Raw genomic sequence first — 27,526 nt, forward strand, 5'->3', positions numbered from 1 at the left:
ACTGTAGTTAAGGCGGGGCCCTTTAAACTCAGGCAGTCCTTGTTTGAGCCGCCTCCTGACCTCATGGACATGGCAAGTTACTTAATATTCTGAGCCCCAATTGTGTCGTCTGCAAACATGCGACTTGTTGCATGATGAAATGAGATAGTGAAGGTTGCTTGGTGGTTATTCTGACTATGAACTCAGTCCTTAGGGAGTTTAGTTAGGGAACACGTACTGTTCCTAGGAGCCAGCCAGAATAGGAAGCTTTCTTGAATTTGGCCCCCAAAGCTTTGGTCCTAATGGTTGAGCTTCCCATGGTCTCTAGATACTTCTCTTGGTCTGGTCTAGAAGGCTGAGGCTGGGAAGGGTTTCTGACAACAGGGGAAAGCTGAAACTGCATGCTTGGCCCTCCCGGCAAAGCTGGCATCACAGCTCTGCCTGGGCCCTTGGGCGACACCAGGCAGCTTCTTGCCTCTCTGCTGTGACGGTCAGGTCCACTCTGTGGGTGGGTGAGGACAGAGCCTCTGGTCTCACTGGCTCCTCTGCTCTCTCTGCAGATCAGCAACGCCATCCTCATCATCTTTGTCAGCTACTTTGGCAGCCGGGTGCACCGTCCGCGTCTGATCGGCATGGGGGGTCTCCTCCTGGCTTCGGGGGCCTTTGTCCTCACCCTCCCACACTTCCTCTCAGAACCTTACCAATACACCATGACCAGCATGGGTAAGTGGCCTCCCACTCTTGCTTCAAGGGGATGAGGGTACATGATTCTGTAGGTTCTGACTTTCAGATACGCTCTGGGGAGAAAAGCTGAAGAAACTTTCTGTTGGGAGAGGACAGCATAGCCCAGAGTGGTATCCATTGCCCCAGAAGCACCCCAACCAACTTTGTGAGACTCTGGCTCAATCCTCCTGTGCTTTTGGTGGGATCCTGGGATGTTTGGATGCCCAGCATACTCTCCCATCTTCCATGTTATTGTTGACTATATTTTAGCTCTGCCTGTCTTTACCCTCCTCCCAGTGGTTATTATTAATACAGTTGTTATTTATAAATAGTTCAGTACTTATTTATATTTACCCACAAGTTTACTGGTTTCTTTGCTCACCGTTGCTTCTTGCATTTCACCCACCTTTGTTGATTTAACTTCCTTTTTCCTGAAGTACATCCTTTAGCATTATTTTCAAATAGGTTTTCAAATCTATCTGCCCTATTTTCATGGTTTCTTGGTATTTCCTTATGATTTCTATTTTCATTTTAGTTTCTTCAACTATTTTAAATGTATTTATTTTATAGTCCTTTTTGGATTGTTTTATTAGTGCAAATTTTGAGATTGCTCATCCTCCCACATTCTGTGTCTGCCTGCTCTTGTTTATGGTGGAGTGTTTCCTTTATGTTCTATAATGTTTGATGGTGTGGTCATTGGCAGTGGGATTTTTTTTCCCCCTGTGGAAATTTTGTGTGGTCTGGGTAGGAAATAGCCCCAAGGGTGGTTTTGTATTTGCATTTACTTGGCACCCTGGGAACATCACTGCTTTGGAGCCAATTTTATGATAATGTATTGGCGTGGGATCAATTTGTACTTGTTTTAAGGGATATGGTATGTGGCAGTGGTTTTGTGAGGAGCAGCAAGTGAGAGGCCCAGCCCCTAAATGCTTATTGTCGGTCTGCTGTATTGGAGTTGAAGATGTCTGAGGATAGCCGGGCCACCCGGGGATGCGCGGAGGGGTAGCTGATTCCTGTTCGCTTAAATACCAGGCTTGTTTTTAGTCATATATGCAGATCAGATCCAAGAGGGGAGTCACTTAGAATGCCAAACAGGAATGCTTTATAGGCTGTGAGACCTACAGTGGGGAGGTGGGTAGCTGGAATGGAAAAAGAATGGAGGAACAGTGATGTGTAATGATGAAATGTTTGTTGGGTTGGGAATCTTTTCCCCACCTCCCTTGTAATCACCAGTAGACTGATCACTGATGATTACCATAAATTCACTGTGGCCTTGGATCTATTTGGACTCTTTAAGCCTGAGTCTTGCTTCAAATAGGCCCAGGAGGAAGACAGACCCAAGCTTAGGGGTCTAAGCTCTTTCTCCCCCTCGGTCTAGACAAGGGGTCTGAGGCCAGCTCTGAAGGAGAGTCAGGAGTTGCTGGCCACCTCAGAGAGCCATGTGCCAAGCCTGCTCCAGACACATGGTCCCTGCCCTTCCCCGTCAGCATGAAGACTGGGCTAATGAAACCAGCAAGGGAACCTGGGGTGCTGGGGCCAGGCTTCGGGGAGGGCATCCTGCTAGGCGCCACACACCATGGCCTGCTTAGCCTGGGGGCTGGCTCCCCCAGCCTGGGCCAAATACCAGGGGCATTTGCATCACGCAGAGCAGCCACCACAGAGCGTGGCTGGAGACCTGCGGGCCTCTGAAAGCAATCACTCTGCTCCTTGTTAGGGATGGGCGGGCGTCTTGGGTCCTTTCCACCACCATCCTCCCTGCTCTGAGGCACACTCTCTGCCTCAGTGCTCTTAGCCCACCTCCACTGAGAGAGGGAAGAAGGGGACTGTGAGAGGGACCACAGCGCGCCTGCCAGCCTGCAGGGAGGAATCGCTGTCCAGGAGCGTGAGCTTTGTTGTTTGTGTAAATTCTATTTGCAACGATAGGACACAGTCTCCTTTACGCTGGCTGGAATCAGAGCAGCAGCTGCAAGTGCTCAGGGCTGGGCTACCTTCAGGGCATCTTCCCAGTGCCAGGGGGTTGGGATAAGGAGGACTTTGGCCCAGGAGCCACATCCTTGGGATCTAGCTGGAGCTGTGGGTGCCCGTACAGCGGGGGCATGTGCTATGCTAATATGTGCAAACAAAAATATTCATAAAATCTCACTTCGTGGGAAAAGTTTGAAATACGACTCTTACTTCAAATGTATTCCTATGGGAACTTCAGTTTTAAATTATGCAGGGCCATCAGGCACACACAAATCTCATTAAACGCGCCACCCTGAATCATGTCATGAATCTGGACGGTCCGGGATCTGAAGCTGGACTTTGAAACCCCCTAACAGCATGGCCTTGGGCCACTTCCTCCGCAGCTGAGTCTCAGTTCCTACCTGTATAAAATGGACCCTCCCCCGCAGGGCTGCGAAGGCCGAAGGATGCATGCTCTGAATTTAGCCAAGGGGCTGGCACATGCGGTAACCATTAAGCGGCGGCTTTTATAACAAGCGGTGCTGGGAACAATACGTGTAATATGCTGGATAACTAGGGTCCCAAATGAGGAAGCGCCTGCTTCCTCTGGAGAGTCTGACAGCTCACAGCCAACGCGCTGGGCGTCCTGCGGGCATCTGAAGGCAGCTTCTCCCTGGTCCTCACTGTACGGCTGTCCTCTGCTCTAGCCGGAGCGGGGCCCCTTCCTTGGTGTAGTCCTTGCTGCGCCTTTACGTGTGAGGCATAGGATTTCTCTTGGTTGAAGCATAGGCTGCTGTTCTGCTCTATTCCCAGACCCTTCAGTGGGAGTCACCTGGTATGCTGGGTAGAGAGAGCATAGACATTCAGATCCCAGCTCAGCCATTTAGGTGCTAAGTCTGCTGAGGCAAGCTGCTGTTCATCTTTCTGAACCTCAGTTTCTTCATCTGTAAAGTGGGAACAATAACACCTCCACTTTCAGTGTGTTCCGAGGGCAAAATTAAAACTACATAGTATAGGTAAAGTGCTTCGCCCGTGTTAGCTGTTCAGCACATTTCTCTTTGCCTGCCCTTGATGCGGTATTTGAAATCTCTTCCTCATGAGCAATGACCCCCAGACCTATTATCATGTGTTGACGGCTGACTCTTTCCCCTTGGAGCAAAGCTGCTCCAGAAATGAATGTGGGAAATGAAAAGTAACTCTGTATTTCAGGGAAAAAAATTAAAGAGGAGCTGAATACTGTGGGAATCACAGAGACCTTTAACAACTCATGGCTAATTTTAAAAAGGCCATGCAGACATTTATGAATGTTTAGATTTTCTAAATGTCAGTGGGGTCCGGAAATACGCCTGGCGCCTTTCGAGAAAAGCCTAGCCACCAAGCCAGAGCCTCTAAGACCACTTCTGGAAGGCTCAGAGAGGTTTGGATAGGGGGGAAACAGGCCAACCCGAGACCAGTTCTCCCGGGAGACAAGAGCAGGGGCTTCGGAAACAAGTGTCTGGTAGGAGTAGGTGTAACCTGTGAGAGGTCCTGAGCCAAGTCCAGAGGGAAGTCAGCCCCACCCAGACGATGGATGCACACAGGAGGGGCTTCCTGTGGGAGGAGCAGGGCAGGGGGGAGTCTGATGTATTTTTGGAGCAGTCAAAAAAAGAAAGGGAAGAGTGGCTTTCCAGTCCTCTGCTCATGAAGTTGCCAGTCCCTCACGCACTTCCGTTCATCAGAGGCGTCCCTGGGCAGGAGGGTGGTGGGCAGGCCTGGGGACGGGAGCCTCGGGCTCCTGAGTGACGGCGCCCCTTCCTCGGTGGAGGACACGCCGGCCTGGAGCAGAACCCCAGTGCCACGCAGGGTCCTTCCACTGGGGGAGCCGTTCAGGGGCCCTGAGCTCAGGGCAGTTCAGCGGGGAGAACCCAGCCGTGGTGCCAGAGGGACCTGCTGGGAACTGTGGGGGAAGGGAGTGTGTCTGCGGGGGAAGTGTGAGTGTGTGTGAGGGAGGCGTTCCTCTGTGAGGAGGTGGCCAGCAGTGGAGGGGGGGGTGGAAGGTGTGGGGTCTGCGTGGGTGTGGAGGTGGAGGCGGGGACGGACGAGGGGGCAGCAGGGCCGCTGTTAGGGTGGAGGTGCCTAGGGAGGCGGGGGGAGCATGGGTGTGCTGGGGGCGGAGAGTGGGTGGACGGTCGAGCGGGAGGTGCATGGCCCTGCCAGCTGGATCTGTTTAACCTGAAAAGGGGGGGAAAGCAGCAGGGGGGGCGCGTCACAAAACACATGGGTATTATCAAGTCAACTGAGAGGGAAACAGCCCTGAACGGATGAGCACAGCTAAGCTAACAAGACTGATGTGGGACACATTTTCAACACACAGTATAGGAAAGAAGACAAACGCGTGTGGAGAAATGACAGCAGACACCAGGCTGCTGTGTTGCGTGTCAGGGGAAGGCCGGGGAAGGAGCTGGGGCCGCGGAGAACGGGCATCTCCAAGGCATGGCCCCAGCGGCTGACCTGAGAGCGTTTGCCTGTCAGGCTCTCTTAACGTTTGTCTTGTGGGAGAGTCACGACCCACCCTGGCTGGCCTGGAGGCGGGATCCCTTGTTCTGGGTCTCCAGCCCTGGCCCCAGGAGAGACCTGGGGGTGACTCCCCCTCCCCTGGAGGCTTGTTCCTCACTTCCCTTGCTCAGGGGTGAGGCTGGGGGCTGCAGGCCTGCTCCATGTCTGGTGAGGAGAGGAGGGACGCCTAGGGGCCAGGCTGCGTCCTGCGTCCTGCTCCTCTGGGGAGAGCGGCATCCCAGGGACCCCTGGTGGACTCTGTGTCCTGGGCCCACCCAAGGCAGCAGGGAGGGTCTCCTGGGGAAAGTCATCAGCCAGGGTGGAAAAGGAAGGCTGGTTACTATTCCAGTGGCTATGGTTGCCCCAGAAAAACAGTCAGGGGGTCGGGGATAGCCCCACAGAAGCAGGGTGCCAGCCCCTGTCCCCTGGGGCACTGTGGTTTGAAGAAACCATTGATGCCTCCTGCCTGAGGCCTTGGGCCCCCAAGGACCCCCAGAGGACACAGGGAGCAGCTTCTGCTCTTCTTGCCACACTCGAGGCTGCTGTGCCCAGACACCTCCTGTGGCCCAAAGGCTTGACTAGGGAACCAGCAGGCACATTCGGGCAGCGAGCGACCCACACCATGAGGCAGGAAACCAGCAGAAGCAGTTTCTTTCTCTCAGGAACAAAAGGACTTTTGAGGATTCAGAGCTTGGATTGGCCACCGTCACGGGATGTGAGGCTCAGAGATCTAAAGGGGGAGACGGCAAAGATAAGTCAGGTATTTGGAGGCGGGGAGGTCATGGAAGTGGAGCCCCGTGTTGGGATTCGTGGCCCTGTAGAAGAGGCCAGAGAGCTGTCTGCACCCGTGAGGGTGCAGCGGGAAGTCAGCAGTCTGGCTCTCACCAGAGCCCCACCAGGCTGGCACCCCGATTTTGGACTTCCTGCCTCCAGAACTGTGAGAAATAATTCCGCTGTGTGTGAGCCTCCCAGGCTATGATTCTTTGGTACAGCAGCCGCAGCTGACTCCAGAAGATTCAATCCCTTTGGCTGGAGCCCCTCCTCGTAGCCTGGGATCTCATTTTGAATTTTCAGCCTTTGGACTGTCTTATTTGCCATTGCCACCGGCTTCACACCATTCATCATGTCCTTCACAAATCTGTCAGCTGCTCTCAGCTGTCCCCAGGTCCGGGACAGCGGTGCTGCGTGGTGTCTCCCAGGTCACACTGGCCCATCCACGCCTGCATTGGGCACGCCTTGAGCAGTTCTCCCTCGAGGACTCAGCCGCGTGTCCACCTCTGGTCTGGATATCTGTCAGGATATCATGACAGGCTTTGTCAGAAGGCTTCCTCCACTCAAGTAACACCGTGTTCTGGCTTCCTGCCAGTCTGGGAGCCCCATTAACAAAGGAAATGAGCTTGGCTTGGCAGGACTGACTCTTGATGAACTCATGTTGGCTCAGCTAATCCCCTTTTTTTTATTTCCCCCTTCAAATTGCTCCTCATTAGCCTGTTAATAAATCTGTGAACAATAAGTTCTGCTTCACTCCCAACTGGGGGGTGCACATTCTGTTTGAATAGTAAAATTAAATGGCTCTGAGCTGCCATCCTGTTGCCTCGGGTGTGTCTTGCTTCCCTCCTATCCACTAAGAAACAGTGTTGATGATGAGCTGAGCTGGGTGATGCCTCTTTCCGAGGCCTGGTGGCAGTTCCTCAGGGGCGGGCGTGTGTGCGGGGAGGGGGGTAGGGTGGGGCTGAGGCAAGCCCCTTGCCAGCAGCGTGGTGCCCAGCCTGTCACACAGCGCACAGTGGACCTGCCCTCTCATGCCCAGCTCACTCGCCACATGGCCTCCTCAATACAAGTAGGCATTTCCCCAAGGCCCCTCTAGTGCCAGGGTGGCGGTGTGGAAGGGGCGTCCAGCCTCAGTCTCAGTCTCGGAAAGTCAGTCTTGAGATCAGAGCAGGGGATCCCTCTTCTTCCACTCACCTAAGCTCACTCTTTTCCTGCATGGATGTGAATCCTTGCAAGCAACCCACTTGCCCTCAACCCCTCTATTACATCCATCCGTTGCTAGTGACCAGCGCTGATCTTACTTATCTCTGAGTTTCTGGATCCAGTCCCCAAGTCCTTAAAAACCTGGGCCATAATGCCTGTCTCCAGGGTTCCGCCATCTCCCTCATCTGTTTAAATCACTATATCCCAGGTTATGACATTGTTATTCATTTTCATCTGAATAAGAATGTTACAAGGTAGGTATGATTATCTGTATCTGTTTTGGAGATGAAGAGACTAAGATTCTGAGAGTTCCCTGACCGGTGAGCAGTGGAACCAAGATTTGAACCCGGTCTGTCTGACTTCAAAATATGAATTCCTTGCACTGCTCCACCAGCTGTCAACCCCCAGCTAGTGCAGAAGGATATGCTCTCCTAGTTTCCCAAAATAAAAGTCAGAATGCACGTGCCCATAGAAATCATTTTCTAAGTGGAGGCTTAGTCTGGTTGGAAGAGAACACATGTTATCACAGGGGCACGATGGACTGACAAGGCTTTGTGAACTCCATGGAGACCCAATCACTTCTGATATGAAAACAGGTCACTTTATAAATGACTTTGAGATCTCAATCATGGGTAAGTTCGGGACAGCCTGTTCCAGGCCTGCCGGTGGGCGTGGCCAGAATTTCGGGAAGAACTGTTGAGTGGCCGAATTTGGGAGGATGAGGAAATAGGTCTTTCAGAGTGGAACATTCTGAATGAGGTTCCAGGAGTTTGCTGATAGCTCGAGGCTTGGCATTTTGGCCACGCTTCCAGAATACTCTCTGGAAACACCGCTGCCTTTCTCTATTGTTCTCTATGGGTCGCTTCTGAGGTTTGGGCCTTGCTAACCTCCTCCTCATTTGGCCCTACTCACTCGCAAACGGTGCCCCCTTCCGAGCAGGGAGGTAATGGGTGGCTTTCAAGGTGCTGCCCTCTTGTTTCCTGGCACAATTCTCCCTTTCCTCTACCAGACAAGAAGCACTACTCAAAGGCAAGCCCACTCGCCACAGCCTTCCTATGTTGCTCAATCCTTCTAGGGTTCTCTCTTGGCCCCAGCGCTGGATCTTTGTGCAGAGACCTCTTATTAGACCCTTGACAGCCCGCTGGCCTCAGCCTGGCCGCACCTGGAACGTGTGTCCTTGAACAATGGAGAGGCCAGGCCTTAGTCTGCCCAGCTTCACCCATCTCCGTGGGTCCCATTCCAAGGAGGTAGCCCTTCCTGCCACCGCGTCCCCACTTTGCAAACCCACGGAGGGGTTCAGAAATAAGAGCTGAAATTCTGCGTATGTAAATTGTGGGATGAGTCAGAGGGTTGACTGGCGTGCATCTGGGCTGGTGGGGGGGTAGCTGGAGGAGGGGAGAGGTCCTGAATTGTTTCTAGTTAGCCCTGTGAAAACTGGCACGGCTAGACCTCTGGTGTCTTGTGGGAAGAAGAATGTGCTCTGACAAACTTGAGCCTTCCAGAAGTGGGCCTCAGGGAAGATGAGAAACAGACTGACAGCCAGTTCAAACATACCCCCCTCCCTCCCTTACCCAGGCCCCTCAAGGCGGAGGTGGGTGGCCCCCGAGTCTGTGGTAGCTGGAAGAAGCAGGCGTTTCTCTGACCATATCACAGGATCTGATGGTGGGCAGGTGGGAGAAGGAGGGTGGTGAGCTTCTCTAAGTCCAAGGAGAGGACTGGGTGTGGGGCCTTTGCTGGAACGCCTGAGGAGCGGGGAGAGGTTGCTCTCTCCTTCACGTGGCCCGAGCTCTTCTGCTCCAGGGAGGAGAGGGGTGGGGTGGGCTGCAGAAAGCTGAGCCCCACAGTTCTGCCAATGGGTCCTGATACAGGTCTTCTCACTCCATCACTGTCTTCTTTTTTTTTTGCGGTACGCGGGCCCCTCACTGTTGTGGCCTCTCCCGTTGCAGAGCACAGGCTCCGGACGCGCAGGCTCAACGGCCATGGCTCACGGGCCCAGCCGCTCCGCGGCACGTGGGATCCTCCCGGACCGGGGCACGAACCCGCGTCCCCTGAATCGGCAGGCGGACTCTCAACCACTGCGCCACCAGGGAAGCCCTGTCTTCTTCTTTTTAAGAGAAGAGCCTAATGTTCTAAACTCTAGAAGACTCTATCTTCACCAGAGTGAGCTGGCCACGGCCATCACCGCAGGGAGGCCCAGGCGTGAGTTCCTGGAAAGCTCAGACCTTGTCTCTGACAAACACGTTCACCACAACACAACACGTCAGGGAGCAGCGGGTCCTCCCCACCGCCGTACCCCGCCTCCAGGACGGAGAGCAAGCCGCTGCTTCCCAGGTGGAGGAACTGATCTTTCCCTTTCGCTTGTGTCACAGCCTGGTCTGGGGTGGATTTGGCCCCACTTAGGGCAGGCATAAGGAAAAGAGAGTTTGTTGGGAGATCTTGAATCAATTTGGAATGTAGAATAGCCCAAGAAGATCTCAGTAGACTTGGATTTAATTTGGGGCCAATTGATTAGCTTTTAAAGTACACATTTTAAAAAATTTATTTATTTTAATTAATTTATTTTTGGCCGTGTTGGGTCTTCGTTGCTGCACATGGGCTTTCTCTAGTTGTGGCGAGTGGGGAGCTAGTCTTCATTGTGGGACGTGGGCTTCTCACTGTGGTGGCTTCTCCTGTTGGAGAGCAAGGGCTGTAGGCGTGCAGGCTTCAGCAGTTGTGGCACGTGGGCTCAGTAGTTGTGGCTCGCGGACTCTAGAGCACAGGCTCAGTAGTTGTGGCACGTGGGCTTAGTAGTTGTGGCTCGTGGGCTCTAGAGCACAGGCTCAGTAGTTTTGGCACACGGTCTTAGTTGCTCTGCGGCATGTGAGATCTTCCCGGACCAGGGCTCGAACCTGTGTCTCCAGCATTGGCAGGCAGATTCTTAAACACTGTGCCACCAGGGAAGTCCCCAAATACACATTTTTAATAAAGGCAGTTAGTTTCTGACATGTAATCTGACGTTCTACAAGTTAATGATAATAGTTAAAAGATCCCCAGAGAATTTTGCCTCCTGGACACTTCATTAGGTGAAATTTCATGAGGATTTTTGTGGCATTGGTGCACCGTGCAACATGCCATGTAAAGACTTAATAAGCCAGTCAACATTTTTACAATCTTTGATGACCGCTAAATGGCACACAAAAAATAATTTTGCCAGCAACAATGTTCTAATAAATGTGACTTTAGTAAAATAATAAGAATCAGCAAAATCAAGAACTAGAACTCTGAAAAGAAACACTTATTCTCTGGCCCTTTGTTTCTGAGGCTCCTGCTTCTGTACAGCCAGCCTGGCCTTGTGTATCTGACACACCCACTGTGGGCTGAGCATCCCCGTGCTCGCAGCCGTGGAGTAGATCAGCACTCCCTACGTGCCTCTCAGGCAACACGCAGCCTCACCTATTTTACCACCGAAGTAGCTCTTGGCTGGGTCAGTTCTGCTCTTTACACATGGGCCTTAGAAAACTGGTTAATCCCTCCAGTGTGTTAGCTGTACTGCCCCCCCTCCTGATCGTCACCCTCTGGGCTCTCCTTAGGATGTAATCCAGGCCCCTTTGCGGGACACAGCAGCCCTCCAGGAGCAGCTGGGCCTCGCCCTGGTGGTGTTTGCATACCGAGCCCGCTGAACCTCTGAGCTCTCCCCTCCTCAGCACTGCTCTTCTGTCTCTTGCTGATTCTTCTCAGCTCGGAGGCTATTGTCTCTGGGAATCCTTCCCAAACCCTCTCCCCAACAGCACTGGGCTTGGTGCCTCCCCACGTGCTCTCTGGTACGCTGTGGATACCAGGCTGTATTTTTTATTGTGGTAAAATATATATAACATAAAATTTGCTATTTAAACGTGTCCAATTCAGGGCATTAAGTACTTTCACACTGTTGTACAGCCATTGTCACCATCCATCTTCAGAGCTTTTTCATCTTTCCCAATGGAAACTGTGCCCCTTAAACACTAACTCCCTCTTCCCCCTTCCCCCAGCCCCTGCCTGGCAACCACCATTCCGCTTTCTGTCTCTATGAATTTGTCTATTCTAGGTTCCTCATATAAATGGAATCATGCAATGGTTGTACTTTTGTGTCTGACTTGTTTCTGTTAGCATAATATCTTCAAGGTTCATTCATTTTGTATGTAGCATGTGTATTAAGCCTTCCTTTTTAAGGCTCAGTAATATTCCATTGCATGTGTGTATCACATTATGTTTAACCATTCATCTGATGGACATTTGGGTTGTTTCCACCTTTTGGCTATTGTGAATGATCTGGCTATGAACGCCAGTGTACGAATATCTGTTCAAGTCCCGGCTTTGAATTCTTTTGGGTAAATACCCAGGAGTGTACATGCTGGATAATATGGTAGTTCTATGTTTAATTTTTTTTGAAGAGCTTCCATACTGTTTTCCACAGTGGCTGCACTATTTTACATTCTTACCAGCAATGCACAAGGGTTCTAATTTCTCTACATCTTACCCAACACTTGTTTTCTGTTTTTTGAAGGGTTTGAAATGGTATCTCACTGTGGTTTTGATTTGAGCAATATTTTGGCAACATTGCGGTTGCTTCTTTGATGATGTGTGTAGCACAACAGACAGAAGACTTTGGAAGGTGTGTCCAGGTGTCTTTTCAGGTCTTAGCATCCCAGCTTTTCCCTGTGAGGCAGGCATCGTCCATGGGAGCTGACGGGCCTGGGTGTGGTCCTTCAGTGGCTGCCCTGGGAGCAGGGGCCAATTCTTTGCACCTCTTTCCCAGTGTGGTCATTTGCCTTTGGGGGAATCTTTACTCCACCCTTGCACTTAAGGGAGACCTGGCCCTGCCACCCCATAGCCCACAAGACAACATGTGACAGGGAGCTGCTGTCACACCTAGACAGAGACAGGCAGCTCAGCCAAACACATTTGCAAGTGACAGCAGCCCACGGTTTTAGGGAACTCCAAACTGTGCTCGTTTCCTCATACAAAATCTACTCAAAATTTGTTTGAATCTTCTGAAAAGAAATGCCCATTTGAGAACTTGCCCATTTGAGCAGCTTTTTAATTTACGAGCCCTTTGGATGTGTGTCACCTCAGTCAAAGTTGGCGGAGGGAGGTGAGCAGGGCGAGTGGCCAACCGTTTGAGTGACCACACAGCTGCACCTGGCCAGTTGGTAGCACGGGTCAGAGGGTGGCCAGGGCCAGGCAACCAGCTTTGCCCTCATTCCTGAACCTGCCCATATGGTCTTGAGAAGGGAAGTGGGGTCTTTTTCTAAAGACTAGCACAGCCCACAGCGTGTAAACGCTCACCCGCTGGGGTGTCCGTGTGGCTGCCGCACTGAGGGCACGGAGTGTGCTGTGAGCCTGGCCCTCCGGCTACCGCTCACCCTCTGCAGTGCATAGCCCCTTCCCCAGAATCCTCTGAGGTCTCTCAAAGTCAAGGTCACTGATGTGAGGAGTCAGATCCAGGACTAGAACCCAGGTCCCAGGCTCCCAGTCCAGCCGCTCCAACATCTATGGGCCTTGCCAGCCCACAGCCACCTGGGCCTCCCCCTGGGGATGGGCGTGAGTCTGCCAGCACCACAGCCCCGTCTCTGAGTGTTGGACATGGGGCAGTGTTGGTGGGAGGGTTCCTGAGTGTGGTGAGGAGTGGCTCTTTCTCAGCAGGAACATTTCACAGCTTTGTGCTTCCAGACTAAAGTGACGATCCTGAGAATCAGGCCCTTGCAGCATCACTGAGGCACACCAGCCTTCCTACAAAGGGGTAGGCACAGCCATCAGCCATGCTGACTAACCAGCGGGCCCAACTTTTCATGCCTGCTCCCCTTTCTGGAACCATAGCCTTCTAGCACTTTAATGACCCATGGGGACTCTCCCTATCCGGCCACCTTATGGTCTCTGCCTAAAGGGGAACTGAGGCTCAGAGAGGTTCAGAAACTTGCTCAAGATCACACAGCTACCTGGCGCTAAAACCAATTTTTCTTTCTTTAAAAAAAAAACCTCTATTGAGATATGATTGACATGTAAAAAGCTGTACATAGTAATGTATAAAACTTAATGAATTTGAGGATGAATATACCCATGAAACCGTCACCACCATCAAAGCCACAGACATATCCATCACGTCCCAAAGTTTCCTCCTGCCCCGTTATTACTGTTGTGTGTGTGTGTGTTAAGAACACTTAAGTTCTACCCTCTTAGTAAATTTTGAGTATACAGTGCAGTATTGTTATCTAGAGGCGCTATGCTGTCTAGTAGATCTCCAGAACTTATCTGACATAACTGAAACCTTATACCCTTGACCATCACCTCCCCATTTACCCCTCCCCCAAGCCCCCGGCGATCACCATTCTACTCTCTGCTTCTTTGTGTTTGACTGTTTTAGATTCCACATATAAGTGAGATCATACAGTATTTGTCTTTCTGTGTCTGGCTTATTTCACCAAAGCCAATTTCTTGACTCTTTATACCATGTGTTTGTTTCGTCTCTTTGTCTCGGATTTCAGCAAAACTCCCAGCAGCCAGCCCCTTTCCAGGATACCTCTACCTGGGAGGAAGTTCCCAGCCGCTTACAGAGGTCAGAGGGCTCACGTGTTTGAATGTAACTAGGGATGGGTAGAGGAATCTCCCCAGGCCTGGCTCCTCCATCCCTGAAAAATGTGTGTTGTGTCTTTTCAAAACTGCCATTTCAGATTTGATTTCATTCAGGACTTTGAGTCAGGCACATATGGGTTCAAATACCAGCTCTGCCCCAGATCAGCCACTTATGTGGGCCAATAACCCCTGTGAACAGGACAAAATGTACGTCACAGCCTTGGCAGTGTCTGCCTGTGCAGTAAATAGAAGCTTAAAAATTCTGGCGCTGGAACTTGGATCTCTACAGTAAAGCGTGTAAGTCAGAGAAAGGCCCAATACACAAGCAAGGAGAGGCGTCAGGGAAGGTGGGGGGGGGGCAGAGAAACTCAGCCCTAGTGTGATGGGCCTGACTTTTGCAGGCCTAGGGCAATGGCTGTGGAACAAAGAAATAAGAAGTGGGAGAGACATTGTTACATTTTGGCTATATATTTTTATGAAAAAAATATTTTTATTTTAAAAGCTTTCACTGTTGCTTTATTTCAAAAGTATCTTGTGTTCATTATAGAAAAATTAGAAAGTACACTGAGGCAAGCACACACACACACAAAGATCATCACAATCCCATCACCCTGAGAGAACCACGGTCTTCCAGAGTTTTTCTCTGCATATTCCATTAGGCCGCATACATTTTATAAATTAGGGATCATATTCTTCTCCAAACTACTAGTTTTTGTTTGTTTGTTTGTTTAGCGGTACGCGGGCCTCTCACTGTTGTGGCCTCTCCCGTTGCGGAGCACAGGCTCCGGACGCGCAGGCTCAGCGGCCATGGCTCACGGGCCCAGCCGCTCCGCGGCACGTGGGATCTTCCCGGACCGGGGCACGAACCCACGTCCCCTGCATCGGCAGGCGGACTCTCTACCACTGTGCCACCAGGGAAGCCCTACTAGTTATTTTTTGACTCTACAAGATGTTACAGCTGTCTCTGCATGTCAGTAAGGCCACCTCCCCACTCTAATTCTAAGAGGCGCCTCCTATTTACCCATGTGGTTAGACCACTCTCTATCCAAACCCTGAATTGAAAGGTGGGACAGCGGGTGTGGAGTGGGAGGGTGAAGGTACAGAGGGACACTCCCAAATGTCTGGGGCTGGCCGTTGGCCTGGGTGCACACAGCTCCCCTGCACACGGCTGGTGTCAGGTCTGGATGACCTCGACCAGACAGGCGTCTTGGCCCCCTTTGCCAAGGGGCCCCCTGATCGATGGGGGAGCCCCCTGGGCCAGTGGTTTTTAAACATGTCCTACACAGGCACTAGTATAGAGGACAGGAGATGCTGGGGCCAGGATGGACAAGCATGTGTGTCTGCGGGAGGTGAGGGGACGATAGGAGGGCAGATCCCTGCCCAGCCCCACCGTCCAGGGTAGCCCTGAGCTCAACAGCACTGGGCAGAGTCCAGTGTGATGGACAGATCCCGTCCACGGCCCTCACTTTTCCTCTCTGTGGGACTCTGAGACCCACCCAGCTCAGAGCTCTGCCACCTCTGGGAGGGCCACAAATGAGAGTGAAACAGAACTCCAAGGAGAGGGATCAGTGATGTTAGCAGTTTCCATTGCCTTCTACAAGGCTGGAAAAGAAGGTATCTCATGGAAAGGAGCCCTCAGGAGCCGTCAAGGCCTCGGAGAGCAGACAGTGCTCTTTGTTTAGTGTGAGCCAAATTGGAAACAGTGGCATGGGAGGGGCAGTCCAGCCTGGCCAGGTCCCCAAAGCCATAGGCACTGGTGCCCACAGGCCACACTGCGGCCTCTGGGGCCCTCACAGAAGGTGCAGCCTAGCTCCTGTGGGTGCAGCCTCGCCCCCCATCTGTAACAGGGGGATTTAAACCAGAGGGTCTCAGAGTCCCTTCAGCTTCCCAGGTTCTTGATCCTTGGGAGCTGCCAGGTTGGGTAAGCACGTTCAATGCCTTTGACAACAGGGCTCTTTAGCGTGACCCAATGCCGGGTTCATCTAGGAGTGAGGGCTCTGGGGGTCATGACCCCCGGCGAGCATCCCAGGCTGGGGGTGACACCATCTTCTGTGGGACAGAATGACCTCTGTCCTGCTAAAGTGAACCACACCTTGGGGGCCCGAGCCTGAGGCTGCGCACAGGGACGCTGAAGGCCGACAAGCCTGGGTGTTGACCTTGGCTCCCTCTTTCCCAGGGAGGAAGGTACTGATCCCTCCATGCCCAGCCCCCAACCTGTACCCAGAGAGGAGAAGGAATGGACCCCCGGGAGACGAGGATGGCTCTCACACCCGACATGGGCTGCGCCGCCTCAGGGCAGGGAGCCCACCCTCTCCCCTCCTCTCACGTTTGTTTCTGGAGCCGCTCCCAGAAGGCCTGGGAGAAAGTCCGGGTCTGGAGGCCAGCTGATGCGGCCAGGACTCCAGGGTGGGGGTGACCGGCGCCCGCTGTCTCGTTGCAGGGAACAGCAGCCGTCTCCAGACTGAGCTCTGTCAGAAACACTGGCAGGGCCTGCCCCCCAGCAGGTGCCACAGCAGCACCCAGGACTCCCGGAAGGAGACCAGCAGCATGTGGGGTCTGATGGTGGTGGCCCAGCTGCTGGCAGGCATCGGCACGGTGCCCATCCAGCCGTTCGGGATCTCCTATGTGGACGACTTCTCGGAGCCCAACAACTCGCCCCTGTACATCTGTGAGTCGGGCTTGAAGAGGGCTGCGGGATGGGGGCGGGTCCTGACGTGGCCCAGCCAATGCGTGCAGAGGTCTGGGGATCTGACACACCTGGTTTGAGTCCCAGCCCAGGCCCCAGCTCCTCACCAGCAGGATGGGGCCCACAGTCTCTGTGCACTGGGGACGTGGGAGTACCTGAGGTGATGTATGTGAGCCCTTAGTCCCAGGGCAGGCACCGGGCAGCTCCTCGACCAGCAGTAGCTACTGCGTCTGTCACGTCTGGGCACAGGCTGGGCACATGTGTTCTCTGAGCCATCCACTTAGGGAGAAGTTTGGCCTCAAAGAAGCATATGCAAAGCAGATAGCACATGACCATCTGACTGACCAACTCCTTCCCTTAGAACAAGCCACACTGAGCATCCTCAGGGCCCACGGCCCAGACCAGACAGACCACACGCACAGGCTCTGTGGCCCACAAGCTCCCCCAGGGCTGCCACTGCCACACCGTACCTGCAAGGAGATTTGCCCAGCAACACGCACCTGGGCCAGCATCTGCAAATGCCGAGGAGGCCGCTTCTCTCCCGGCAAGCGGATCTCTCTGGCATCTGGCTGGAGGAGAAACAACTTTGGTTCCGCACATCTCAGGATCTTGAGTGCCTGTAGTAACTGCCACAGGTGTGGACCCGTCAGGGCCAGGGGACAGATGGGGTGATGTCTCAGGAAGCCCTCAGCAAGGGAAAGAGCCCGAGGCTGCCACCCTCTCAGCCTCCTTTCCTCCTCCCCTTTCCAGCCATCTTATTTGCCATCTCTGTATTCGGACCGGCTTTCGGGTACCTGCTGGGCTCGGTCATGCTGCAGATCTTTGTGGACTACGGCAGAGTAGACACAGGTGAGTGTGTGCCAGGACCACGACCCCCAGCCAGTCAGGACAAGGATGAAGCTTGAACTTTAAATGCTCACGGCCCCCTCGCCACCCACTCCCTCCCTCCCTCCTGTAGTCAGCGGACAGGTGGGCCTCCTCTCTCTAGCGGGTGGGGGTGGGCAAGGGGGATGCGCTGCTGAAGAAAACACACTTTCTGCCCTAAGAAAACACACTTTCTGCAGCGGGAAACCTTGAGACCTAGGGCAGGGCCTCAGGTGTTGCCACCACAGCTGCCTGTCTTGGTGGTGGTATTAAAAAGAGCTCTATGATTCTTTGATTCTAAGATGGTTTTGATTGCTTAAAAAAATATTGGTAAGAGCTCTTTTGGGGAAAAGAAGAAGCACTACATAGAGTACACACATGGATTATGACTCCCATCCAGAGGGGTGTAACATCGTGTTTAACCATGTGGGCACAGGTAGTAGAGAGCCTGTGTCTAATCCTGGTTCCACCTCCTCTACTGGCTGAGTGATCTTGGGCAAGTATCTTCATCCTTTCTGTGCCTCAGTTTCCTCATCTGTAAAAAGGGGCTAATGATAGGGAAATAGAGATGTTGCAGTGTTTAGAACATGCCTGATATATATTGAGGTTGACAGGAGTGAGCTCTTTAAAAAGTGATCTGGATGAAGCCACTGTGTGTCTTAGGATGAGAAAGTACAGTCCATAGACAGGAGCACACGTACTGAGTTAACCGTTCAGGGAGCCGACCCCAGGATGGACCCTGCAAGGGCATATGGTTATTGTGAGGTTGCCTTACACACCCCAGCCTCCCACAAGGCAGGGAAGGCTGGCAGTGTAACAGAGGGACAGACAAAGCGCTTGATGAGGTGATGAGGGAGGGCCTCCCAGGGAGGTGAGGTCTGCATCCCATGTGGGTGGAATTACACAGGTGGTGATGGGAGAGGCCTTCCCAGTGGAGGAAACCATCCGGGCAGAGCCAAGGGGGCAATGCGTGGGGCGTGTGTGGGTGATATGTGGCTGGAAGGCAGGTCCAAGCCAGACCTTCAGGAATAACACCCCCCCCCCACCCCCCAGTGCCCAGCACCCAGATCAGAACCTGCCTGTCTCACAAAGAATGTGGGCAGGCCTTAACCCAGTCATGCTGCCAGAGCCCATAGACTCCTGTCCCTGGGACTGTCTGACCACAAGGTCATCTGCTCAGGGTCATCCACCTGTACTTCAAATGAAAGGGCAAAGCTAGCAGAGCTGTCTGCTCAGGGTCAAGCCATCTTTGCCCTTCACTGGCACTTCCTGAGTTGGGTCCCAAAGAGACTAGCAACTGAGCTCCCAGGCCACCAGGGACAGTGCCCAGGACAGGGCTGGGCTGAGGGCTGTTCTGCTATCTTCTCCCTCCTTCCATGCCCATGTAGTTTCTTTACAGAGAGAAACACAGTGGCAGACCCTTAGACGTGGATGGGAGACTACAAAGAAGAAAGCATCGCCTTCAGCGGCCTGGTAGCCTACTCTGTTGGTGGTTGTTTTTTTGAGCATCTAAGGATTATGAGGCCTCCTTTCTTAGGGATCAATAAAGTTGGGAGGCAGTAGCATCCAGTGATTAAGAGTGCAGGTTTGGAAACCACGAATACATGCATGGGTTTGAAAATTGACCAGTGAAATGGCGCTTGCAGGCCAAAGTTAACCTCACTGATCCTCCCAGTGGCCTCCGTTCTCTGAGAAGACCAGAGTGGCCTGGAGAGAGAACGCCGACTGGACGAAGATGCTAGCTCACAGCTTACCTCTTCTGCATCATGGGAAGAAAGTTCCCCCGATCAGTAAGGTGAGATCATGCATTCATCCAACAAACACTTGTGTCCTTTGTTTTCTCTTCAGCTGCAGTTAACTTGAGCCCCGGAGACCCCCGATGGATAGGAGCCTGGTGGCTGGGCCTGCTCATTTCCTCAGCCTGCCTGGTTGTTACCTCTTTCCCCTTTTTTTTCTTTCCTCGAGCAATGCCCAGAGGAATGGAGGTAAGCTTCTACACACAATTCTACCTATTATAAGAGTTTCATAATAGTAGGCAGAGGTAGAAAATAAACAGAGCTGAGAAGTTGCAGCAGGTTAAGTAAATTCTGGGTGAAATCTAAACAAGTTTCATGATACAGGACTTCTGAGAAACTTTGAGAGGTGAGAGTGCTTGTGAATTTCCAAAAGATGGTATCTCATCAGTGTTCCCTTACTGTGTTAGCATCTCACAGATTAGGAGGGCTCCAGGGAATGTAGTTTGGGGAAACACTGAGTTCATCTAAAGTGGGATAAAGAATTAAGAGCCAATAAAAGCTGCATATGTGACCTGGAGCAGTTGACTTTTGCATGTGATAGGGCCGGTCATGTCTAATCCTAAAGGACTGAGTAAGAAGGGGATTCCTAGTGCTGCAGAGCGTGAGGGTGGGCTGTGAGTAGAGCATACTTTGAGCCGACTGCCCTGCCCTGCATCTTCCAGTCATATCTGTTGGGGAAAGGAATCAGGGAAGGATGAGAATGGAAAACAGCAGGGAGAAGTCTGGGTGGGGGCCTTGCCCTTAGACTGAAGGGTCTAAAACTTGTTCTGATCCCATGAAATTCTGAGTGAATGGTGCCCACTCAGGTGACAGCATGGCAACTGGGTCAAGGTTGAGGTTGGAGAGTTGGGAAGGAATGAAGGCTGGAGATCTGATGAGGCCAGTGCAGAGATGGGGGATGCAGCTGAGGACCGAGGCCATGGCTGCCGGACAGATGAGGCAAGGGCAGGGGTAGATGTCCTCGGAGGGGGTGCCGAGAAGGACTCAGCAGTGAGCTGAGAGGGGCAAAAATTTGTGCCGAGGTTCAGAGCCAGAGGCAGAGCTGGACGTCTGGCAATGAGGTGTGTGAGATCTAGGCCCAGCTTGGAGGAGGGGTGAGGGGAGAGGGGCCTCCACTTGTCTTGAAGAATTTCAGAGGTTGGCAGCACATCGGGGTGGTTTTGCGGGGAGGCAAATTTGAATCCAGCTCTGCTACTTGTCAACTAGCTGAGGGATCCTAGGCAAGTTTCCTTGCTCCTAAATCTCCTCTGCTTTAAAATACTGGAGATAGAGTCCCTATCTTGGGAGGAGGTTGTGAGGAATGGGAGGTTGCACGCAGAGCGCTGGGTGTGGTGCCCACCGTGGAGAAAGCACTAAACGAATGGGAGCTCCTAGGCCTGCTGATGAGTCCCCTGGGGGATCCTAATTGTGTCAGAGCTCAGGGGCCTTGCGTCTGTGTGGTGGTTCAGAGCTGGGGGCCTCAGGCTGCAGCTAACAAGTTCAGAAGCGGAAGGCGAGTTCACTGAGGAGGTCTGCACAGAAAGTGCAGGCTGAGAGCCAGGTCAGAGCCTTGAACAGTGCCCAGGTTTGGGCCCAGAAGAAAGAAGGGACTCCATAGAGGAGACTGAAAGAGAGAGCTGGAAAACAGAGGTCATTCTAGACCAGAGCGTCCCAGAAGCCCGCAGCCCCTGGAATCTGAGGACAGGGAAGAAGTGTAGCCATGACAGACAGACGAGGGGTGAGATCCACTCAGATGCCTTTTGGCATCAGCCAGCAGTTAGATACGAAATAATATGCCCAGGTATGAAATAACATCTTGGGAGGCCCTGGCATGGCTGCGTTCTGGTCGGTGGCCAAGCACCGGGCTCACCGACACAGGTGGTGATGGCTTTGGACGCCCTCCCACACACACCCGGGGTGGCTGACCACTGCCCAGCCCTGAGCCACTAAGACCAGAGGGATCAAGGGCCCAGGGAAGGTGGCTGCAGGGAACCTGGGTCATTAACCCTCACCCCCTTCGCTGCCTTCAGAGGACTCCCACCATAGCAGATGAGGCAAGGAAGATGGAAGAGGCCAAGTCAAGAAGCTCCCTGGTGGATTTCATTAAACGTAACTGAGTGACCCGGCAGCCCTGGGAGGGCTGGCTTGGGGTGGGGGCGGTCCGGGGTAGCCCAGCCCATGTGGTATTAGGTGTGGTGAGGGGCACTAAAAGCAGGCGGTCTAAAATTGGACAACCCCTCACGAGGGGCTCTGCCAGGGGCCCTGGTGACTGCTGCTGTGCAGATAGCAGGGGACCCAAACTCAGATAGAGGTAGCCCCACCCACACCGCCTGGCCCACGTTCTCCTCTCCCCTCCCTTCCCATGGATGCAGCCATCATGTACAATCACCCTCCGCCTGACTTCTTCCAGGCCTGTCCTCCTTTCATTCAGCCCATGAGCATGTTGAGTGGAGTCCGAGTGGCTGTGTGCCCCCAACAGGCCACTGAACAGCTCAGGGCCTGGATTCTGCCCTGAGGAAGAGAGAGGAGCTGCCTGGAGGGGGGCCGGGGGGAGGAAGGGCAGTGGCCAGTGTCGCGGACCCTGTGACCGCTGCCCGGAGGCCCGGCCCTGACGGCAGCCTGTTGGCAGGGTTCCCCCGCATCTTCCTGAGCCTCCTGATGAGCCCGCTCTTCATGCTGGTGGTCCTGGCCCAGTGCACCTTCTCCTCCGTCATTGCCGGCCTCTCCACCTTCCTCAACAAGTTTCTGGAGAAGCAGTACGGCGCCTCCGCGGCCTATGCCAACTTCCTCATCGGTGAGTCCCCCGGGTGCCGCCGCAGCTGGGCCCTCCCGCCACCCACCCAGGGCCGGGAACCCCCAGACCGGACACAGGCAGGAGCCAGAGGGTTCTTGCCCGAGAGAAAGAATTTTAAGGACATTCTTCCAGGTTGGCAGTCTAGACCGTTCCTGGCAGATTTCTTAGGCCCTTATCATTCCAGACAGGAGTGGGCAGAGGCTGGGGGATGACTTCCACCCTGTCAGAGGGGCTGAAAGCCTGACTGCCTCCCAAAGGCCCTGACATCATCAGGGGCGACAAAGGAAAGAGAGAGGATTGAACTGGGGGCTGGGCAAGATGCCTCTGGGTTTTTTCCTTCTTCTCCAATGACTTGAAGACATTCACCTGGATAAGGAGTATGGGGCCCAGTGATTCTCCATCCCCACTGCACTTTAGGCTCCCATGGAGAGCTTTAAGACATACGGACGCCCAGGCCCCACCCTCGATCAATGAAAGCAGAATGTCCAGCATCCAGCATCGGTGTTTTTTGCAGCTGAGGGTGAGAAGCACTGATGTGGTCCCACCAAGTACCCAAGGGAGTTATGGGGCCCAATTCACAGGTGAGCTTGACCATGTGGAAGTGGCAAGGTGGTCAGGGCGTGACCCCTGACCTCCTGTGTGGCTCTTGGCTGTGACTTCACGCCTCTAGCCTTTGGCCTCTGACTAGCACATCAGGCAGGGGGCGCCACCAGTGCCTTGCTAACCCCATGTGATCACAGTTCAAGGACGGGCCAGGTAATGAAAGGCGCTTAATAAGTGCACATTCAACCCACATCCCTCTGGCTGCAAGGGCCCCACTTCTTTCTTTATTCTTGGCACAGGCAGGGCAGTCTGCCATGTCAAGATAACTCTGCAGTAAATGCTCAATTAATGTCGTTTATTACTATTGCAATTAATCATATTGAATGTCGCTTCAGGAAGCCATGCCCCCTTCTCTGTGGTCCAGCTCAATGTGCGGCCCACACACACTGCAAGGCCTGTGCACCCAGACCAGCTTCTCTCCGTCTGTAGGTGCTGTGAACCTCCCTGCTGCGGCCTTGGGGATGCTGTTTGGAGGAATCCTCATGAAGCGTTTTGTTTTCTCTCTGCAAACCATTCCCCGTGTGGCTGCCACCATCATCACCATCTCCATGATCCTCTGTGCCCCTCTGTTCTTCATGGGCTGCTCCACACCAGTCGTGGCAGAGGTCAACCCCCGCAGGTAGTGGGAATGAGGCCGGGGCCAGAGCCTGTCTGTGGCTGCCACACGTCTTCCTTTCTGCTTCTTCAACTATCCTCTCTCCTTTTCCCTTGTTGATCTAATCTCTTACGTGGCAACTGAGAAAATCAGATCTTGAGTAGTGTGCTCAATTATGAGAGGAAATCAGAGGGTCCTAGTGGGGCACCAGCAATCAGGTTAGGGTTCGGTTTTTTAAGAAGCACCAAAAACTAATTAGTTTGGTTTCAGGATGAATCTGTAGTGCTGTGAGCCTCAGAAACCAGGAACTGTCTACCTTTAGCATCCACTCTGTACCAGCTAAAATTACAGTCTTATTGAGCTGCCAGAGAAAGATGAGAGACGGAGACCTGCAAAGGTCTGAGAAAGAGCAAGGAAGGTGATGGCAGACTTGAAAAATTAGGGCAGGTGAGGAAGAGGGCAGGTAAAGCATACCTGTCGGTTTGCATAAAGCAACATGGTTTTAAGTTCTAAGTCTGGCTTCGTGTTCAGGAAGGGCTTTGAGGCCCATGAGGGAGTGTGCTGAGCAAGGAGCCGTTACTTTTTTCCTGGGAGCCACCTTTCAACAGCTCTTCTTTAAGATTTTGCCCGGTGAGGTTGCAATACTTGGAGATGCCATACTTTTCAGCCTTGGTGTTTTCTCTTTCTCTTTGAAAGAAACTCTCCTGTCTCTGGTGGGTATGAGGGAAGGGAGTATCACTCAGGATGGGACCCCACCCACCCACCGGTTTGTCCTGGTCCTCTGGCTGTGGATTGAGAGAGACCAAGAAGGCTTTCACTGGGAGTTTAGCACGGGGCTTTGTCATCAGACCAGGTCCTAGTTCTGGCACTGTTCTTTACTGGTTGGGGAAAGTTACTTAACTTATCTAATCTTCAGGTTCCTCATCCACAAAAGGAGCACCACTAATACTGCGATGGCTGGCACGCATGAAAAGCCCTCGGGCACAGTGCCTGGAGCATGAGGGATGCCCATTAACTAGGATTAGTGTAATTATTTTAGCAAAGCTCTGAACCTTGGTTTATCAGCCCCAATCCCGACCCTCCCCTAAGAAGATCAGGAATATCAGATACGGTAAGATTGGTGAGATCAGCCAGTGAAATCGCTTGGTTGAAGCTCAGGGGAATGGAGTGACCTGGGTGATGGCTACATAGACCCAGAGACGGGAGCCATCTAGACCCTGGATTGCCTCAAGGGGCCTCAGCCCGAGCTCAGATGAAAGAGAAGGGAAGGGAAATTATTGCCTGTGACTCTCCCATAGCATCTGCCACCTCTCTCATCAGAGTCCTGACTGGTTGGCTGTCTCGACCCCTTCCAAAGTGGGGGATTTGCCAACCAAGCAGTTCCAACGACTAGTAGTTTGGGACCCTACTAGCAGAAGAAGTAGAGGTGCCACGAGCACTGGGCAAATTCACTGTTGGCTCCAATAGACATAATTCAGATCCCTGGGTGGCGCTGGCCCAAGACAAACAGAGACGCACAGGCACACTAACCAGGCGGGGAACTCACGCTGGGCTGGAGTGGAGAGGTTTTCCTTTGGTCTTGCTTTGTTTGATTCCCATTTCCTGTTTTGCTGGCAGCACATCAAGTTCTATACATCCACAGCCTCCCGCCTGCCGCAGGGACTGCTCGTGCCCAGATTCCATCTTCCACCCGGTCTGTGGAGACGATGGGGTTGAGTACCTCTCCCCTTGCCATGCTGGCTGCAGTGAAATCAACGTCAGCTCTATAGTCTCCAAGCAACCGGTAAGGGCCGGAGGGGCCCCGGGCCACTGCCGAGTGTGTGCCCCTGCAGCTTGCTCCTCCACTCGGGACGGGCAGGGCTCCACCCCACTCATTCCCAGCATCCTGGCCTCTGGGCCACACCCACCCTCTCTCCACCTCCCCTTCCCTAGGGTCATGACCAGATGTCTACAGCCTAAAGTCAATTAAAGATTGGCCGATGTCCAACAAATTCACATTCCTGAGGCCTAACAATGCTCAGAGCAGAAACAAGCCAGAGCATTCCTTCAGCTGAGGACTGCCAGTCTCACCCTGAAGGATCCTGATGGGCCTGTCTGCGTCCTGGCAGTGTTGCAAGGCCACATGGACTGGCCCAGATAAATCGAGGGCAGAGGGCCTCTGTGATGTGGACCTGGAAGCTTAGAGCCAGAAGTGGTGATAGAGGTCATTTGGTTCAATCCCTCTCGACACTCACCTATGGCCACACAACTGGCTTGAAGTCTGCAGCTATTTAGGAGCAGATCTGAGACTAGAACTCAGGGTGCTGCCTCAGCCTGGGGCATGTCTGTGCAAGGCCAGGTATCTCCTGGCCACAGCCTCCCACTCAGGTAGCCCACACTCACCAGGCTAACTTGGTGAGGTCCTGGCCAGCCCTCAGAGCACTACGGCTCCCAGCCTCCCAGGACCAGACAGCAGCAAACCAAGTCCAGTCGTTTGTGCGGTTATTCAGCAAATACTTAGTAAACACCAGACACAGCTGCGGGTGCTAAGTATTCGGGGGGAACCTATCAGCCCAGGTCCCTGCCCTCATGAGTTTGTATTCTACCAAATAAACGCACAAGGGAGTTTTAGAAAGTAACCCATGCCATGAAGAGACTTAATGGGACAGAGAATGCCTGGGGGTCTCCCTGAGGAGGTGACATGAGAACTGAACCACCAGAAGAAGAAAACACTATGAAGACCTGGGAGTGAAACGAACAGAGTGAACGCAGCTGCAAGGCCCCAGGGCATGAATGAGCTGGCACAGGAGAAAAGAGAGAAGGCCAGGGCTGCCAGGGAGTGAGGAGAAGAGTCATACCCAGCTCAGCCAGGGAGCCGGCAGGGGTCAGGTTAGGATTTGGATGTTCTTTTTCCTAAGAGCACTGGGAAGTCTGTGCAGTTCCCCTGAGGATGCCCTAAGGAGAGGATGCATCTTATTCCTTTAAGCCTGTGTGGAGGGCACAGGCAAGGCTAGACCCATTTACCATCCTCCCCTGAGAGGACAGGACAAGGCTGCTTCCACAGCCAGCTCTGCGAACAGAGGAGCGTGGTTCTCAGGCAGCAGGAGGACAAAGAACTTGGACAAGTTACTCTCTCAGTTGCCTTCTAGTTGGAGGAGCCTGTGGTGGCTTCTGTGGTTTTCTTATCTTCATTTACTTACCTCTGACTCATCTATTTCCAGAAATAATCTTGACAGGTTTCCAGTAACAGCACAAGCACATCAAGACCAAAATCCATTAGCATAATATCAAGAAAAAATAGCAAATTATAAGGAAAAGTATCTATGTTTAAAAAAATCCAGACTGAAGGAGGTAGCAGCAACACTGTATATAACTTAATTATGAGCTTCCTAGCAGCCAAAGTAAAAAGAGTACATAGTTCCAATGCCTGGTAGAAGGAAGCATACCAGTTCATTAGTTCTAATCTTGCCCCTATAACTGCTTTGACACTTACAGTAATTGGACCATAGGCTGGTCTATCAGACAATGTGAGAGAAAAGGTGAAGGCCACCTGACAGGCAGTGGCCACCAAGGAGAGCTATACAACAGTGTTGAGCCGTATGGATTCGCAGACTTGAGACAGAGACCTTTGCAGACAGGAAGAATTTCTCTCAGGCAGAAAGTACAGTAGATTCCTCTGGGTTCCCACTGCTATCTCCCCCTATTTTTATCTTCCTTTAATGTCCCTGCAGTAAACACACAAACAGCAAAAACAGCAACCCACAAAACCACTGCTGCTCCAGAGGAGGGCCCTCCCAGGCCCCGGTCCCCACTGGGTGGGCAGTGCCTGGCAGTGGAATCCTACATATCCTGATGCGGGTTTAACTGCGGGAAGAGCCCATCCCACGCTGGACAACTGGTTTTGGTGAAGATGGTTTCTGTTGCCCAAATAGTGGTCAGAGGCAGTATCCATGGGGCACCTGAAACCCCCACCTGGTCTCCCGCCCAACCTCTGCATCCAGCATCACCAGCTCCCCAGGGAGGGCAGAGGAGCGAGAGCTGGAGCAGGCATTTAAAAGTATGTGGAGTCGAAATAATGACAGCATGTTTCCCCCGTTCCCCTCCCTCTCCTTCCAAGACCTACTCGAACTGCAGCTGCGTGAGAGGAGGATCCGCTTCAGCAAAGACGGGCCCGTGCCCCATCCCCTGCGCCCACTTCCTGCTCCCGGCCATCTTCCTCATCTCCTTTGTGGCGCTCATAGCCTGCATCTCCCACAACCCTCTCTACATGATGGTGCTGCGGTGAGTGTGCTTCTCCTTCCCCACGCTTCCCTCACTTCGTGCCCAACTGCCCCCTTCTCAGCTCTCCTGCCTTTCGTGCCCCTCAGTGTCCTTGGACGTTCTTGGGGTGATACAGGGAGATAATGCTGGTGCGCCAGTGGCGGGGGCTTCTGTGCCGGGCTTGTTGGGAGTCCCTCGCTGCAGCCTCACTCCGTGTCTCACGGGGT

At 53.0% G+C, this 27,526-nt stretch overlaps 1 protein-coding gene across 1 annotated transcript in view; it reads left to right on the top strand.

Annotated features, from left to right (window-relative positions):
- Nucleotides 1-27,526, top strand: part of SLCO2A1 (solute carrier organic anion transporter family member 2A1) — a 78,092-nt gene that overhangs the window by 41,664 nt on the left and 8,902 nt on the right. The window contains exons 3-11 of the mRNA XM_030873450.3: nt 540-702; nt 16,184-16,411; nt 17,180-17,278; nt 19,142-19,278; nt 21,099-21,177; nt 21,698-21,862; nt 22,895-23,084; nt 24,678-24,843; nt 27,157-27,320. Of these exons, the coding sequence (XP_030729310.2) occupies nt 540-702; nt 16,184-16,411; nt 17,180-17,278; nt 19,142-19,278; nt 21,099-21,177; nt 21,698-21,862; nt 22,895-23,084; nt 24,678-24,843; nt 27,157-27,320 (1,391 nt within the window). The remainder of the gene's footprint in view (nt 1-539; nt 703-16,183; nt 16,412-17,179; nt 17,279-19,141; nt 19,279-21,098; nt 21,178-21,697; nt 21,863-22,894; nt 23,085-24,677; nt 24,844-27,156; nt 27,321-27,526) is intronic.

Source organism: Globicephala melas, chromosome 4 (assembly GCF_963455315.2).
Source record: "Globicephala melas chromosome 4, mGloMel1.2, whole genome shotgun sequence".
Classification (NCBI taxonomy): Eukaryota; Metazoa; Chordata; class Mammalia; order Artiodactyla; family Delphinidae; genus Globicephala; species Globicephala melas.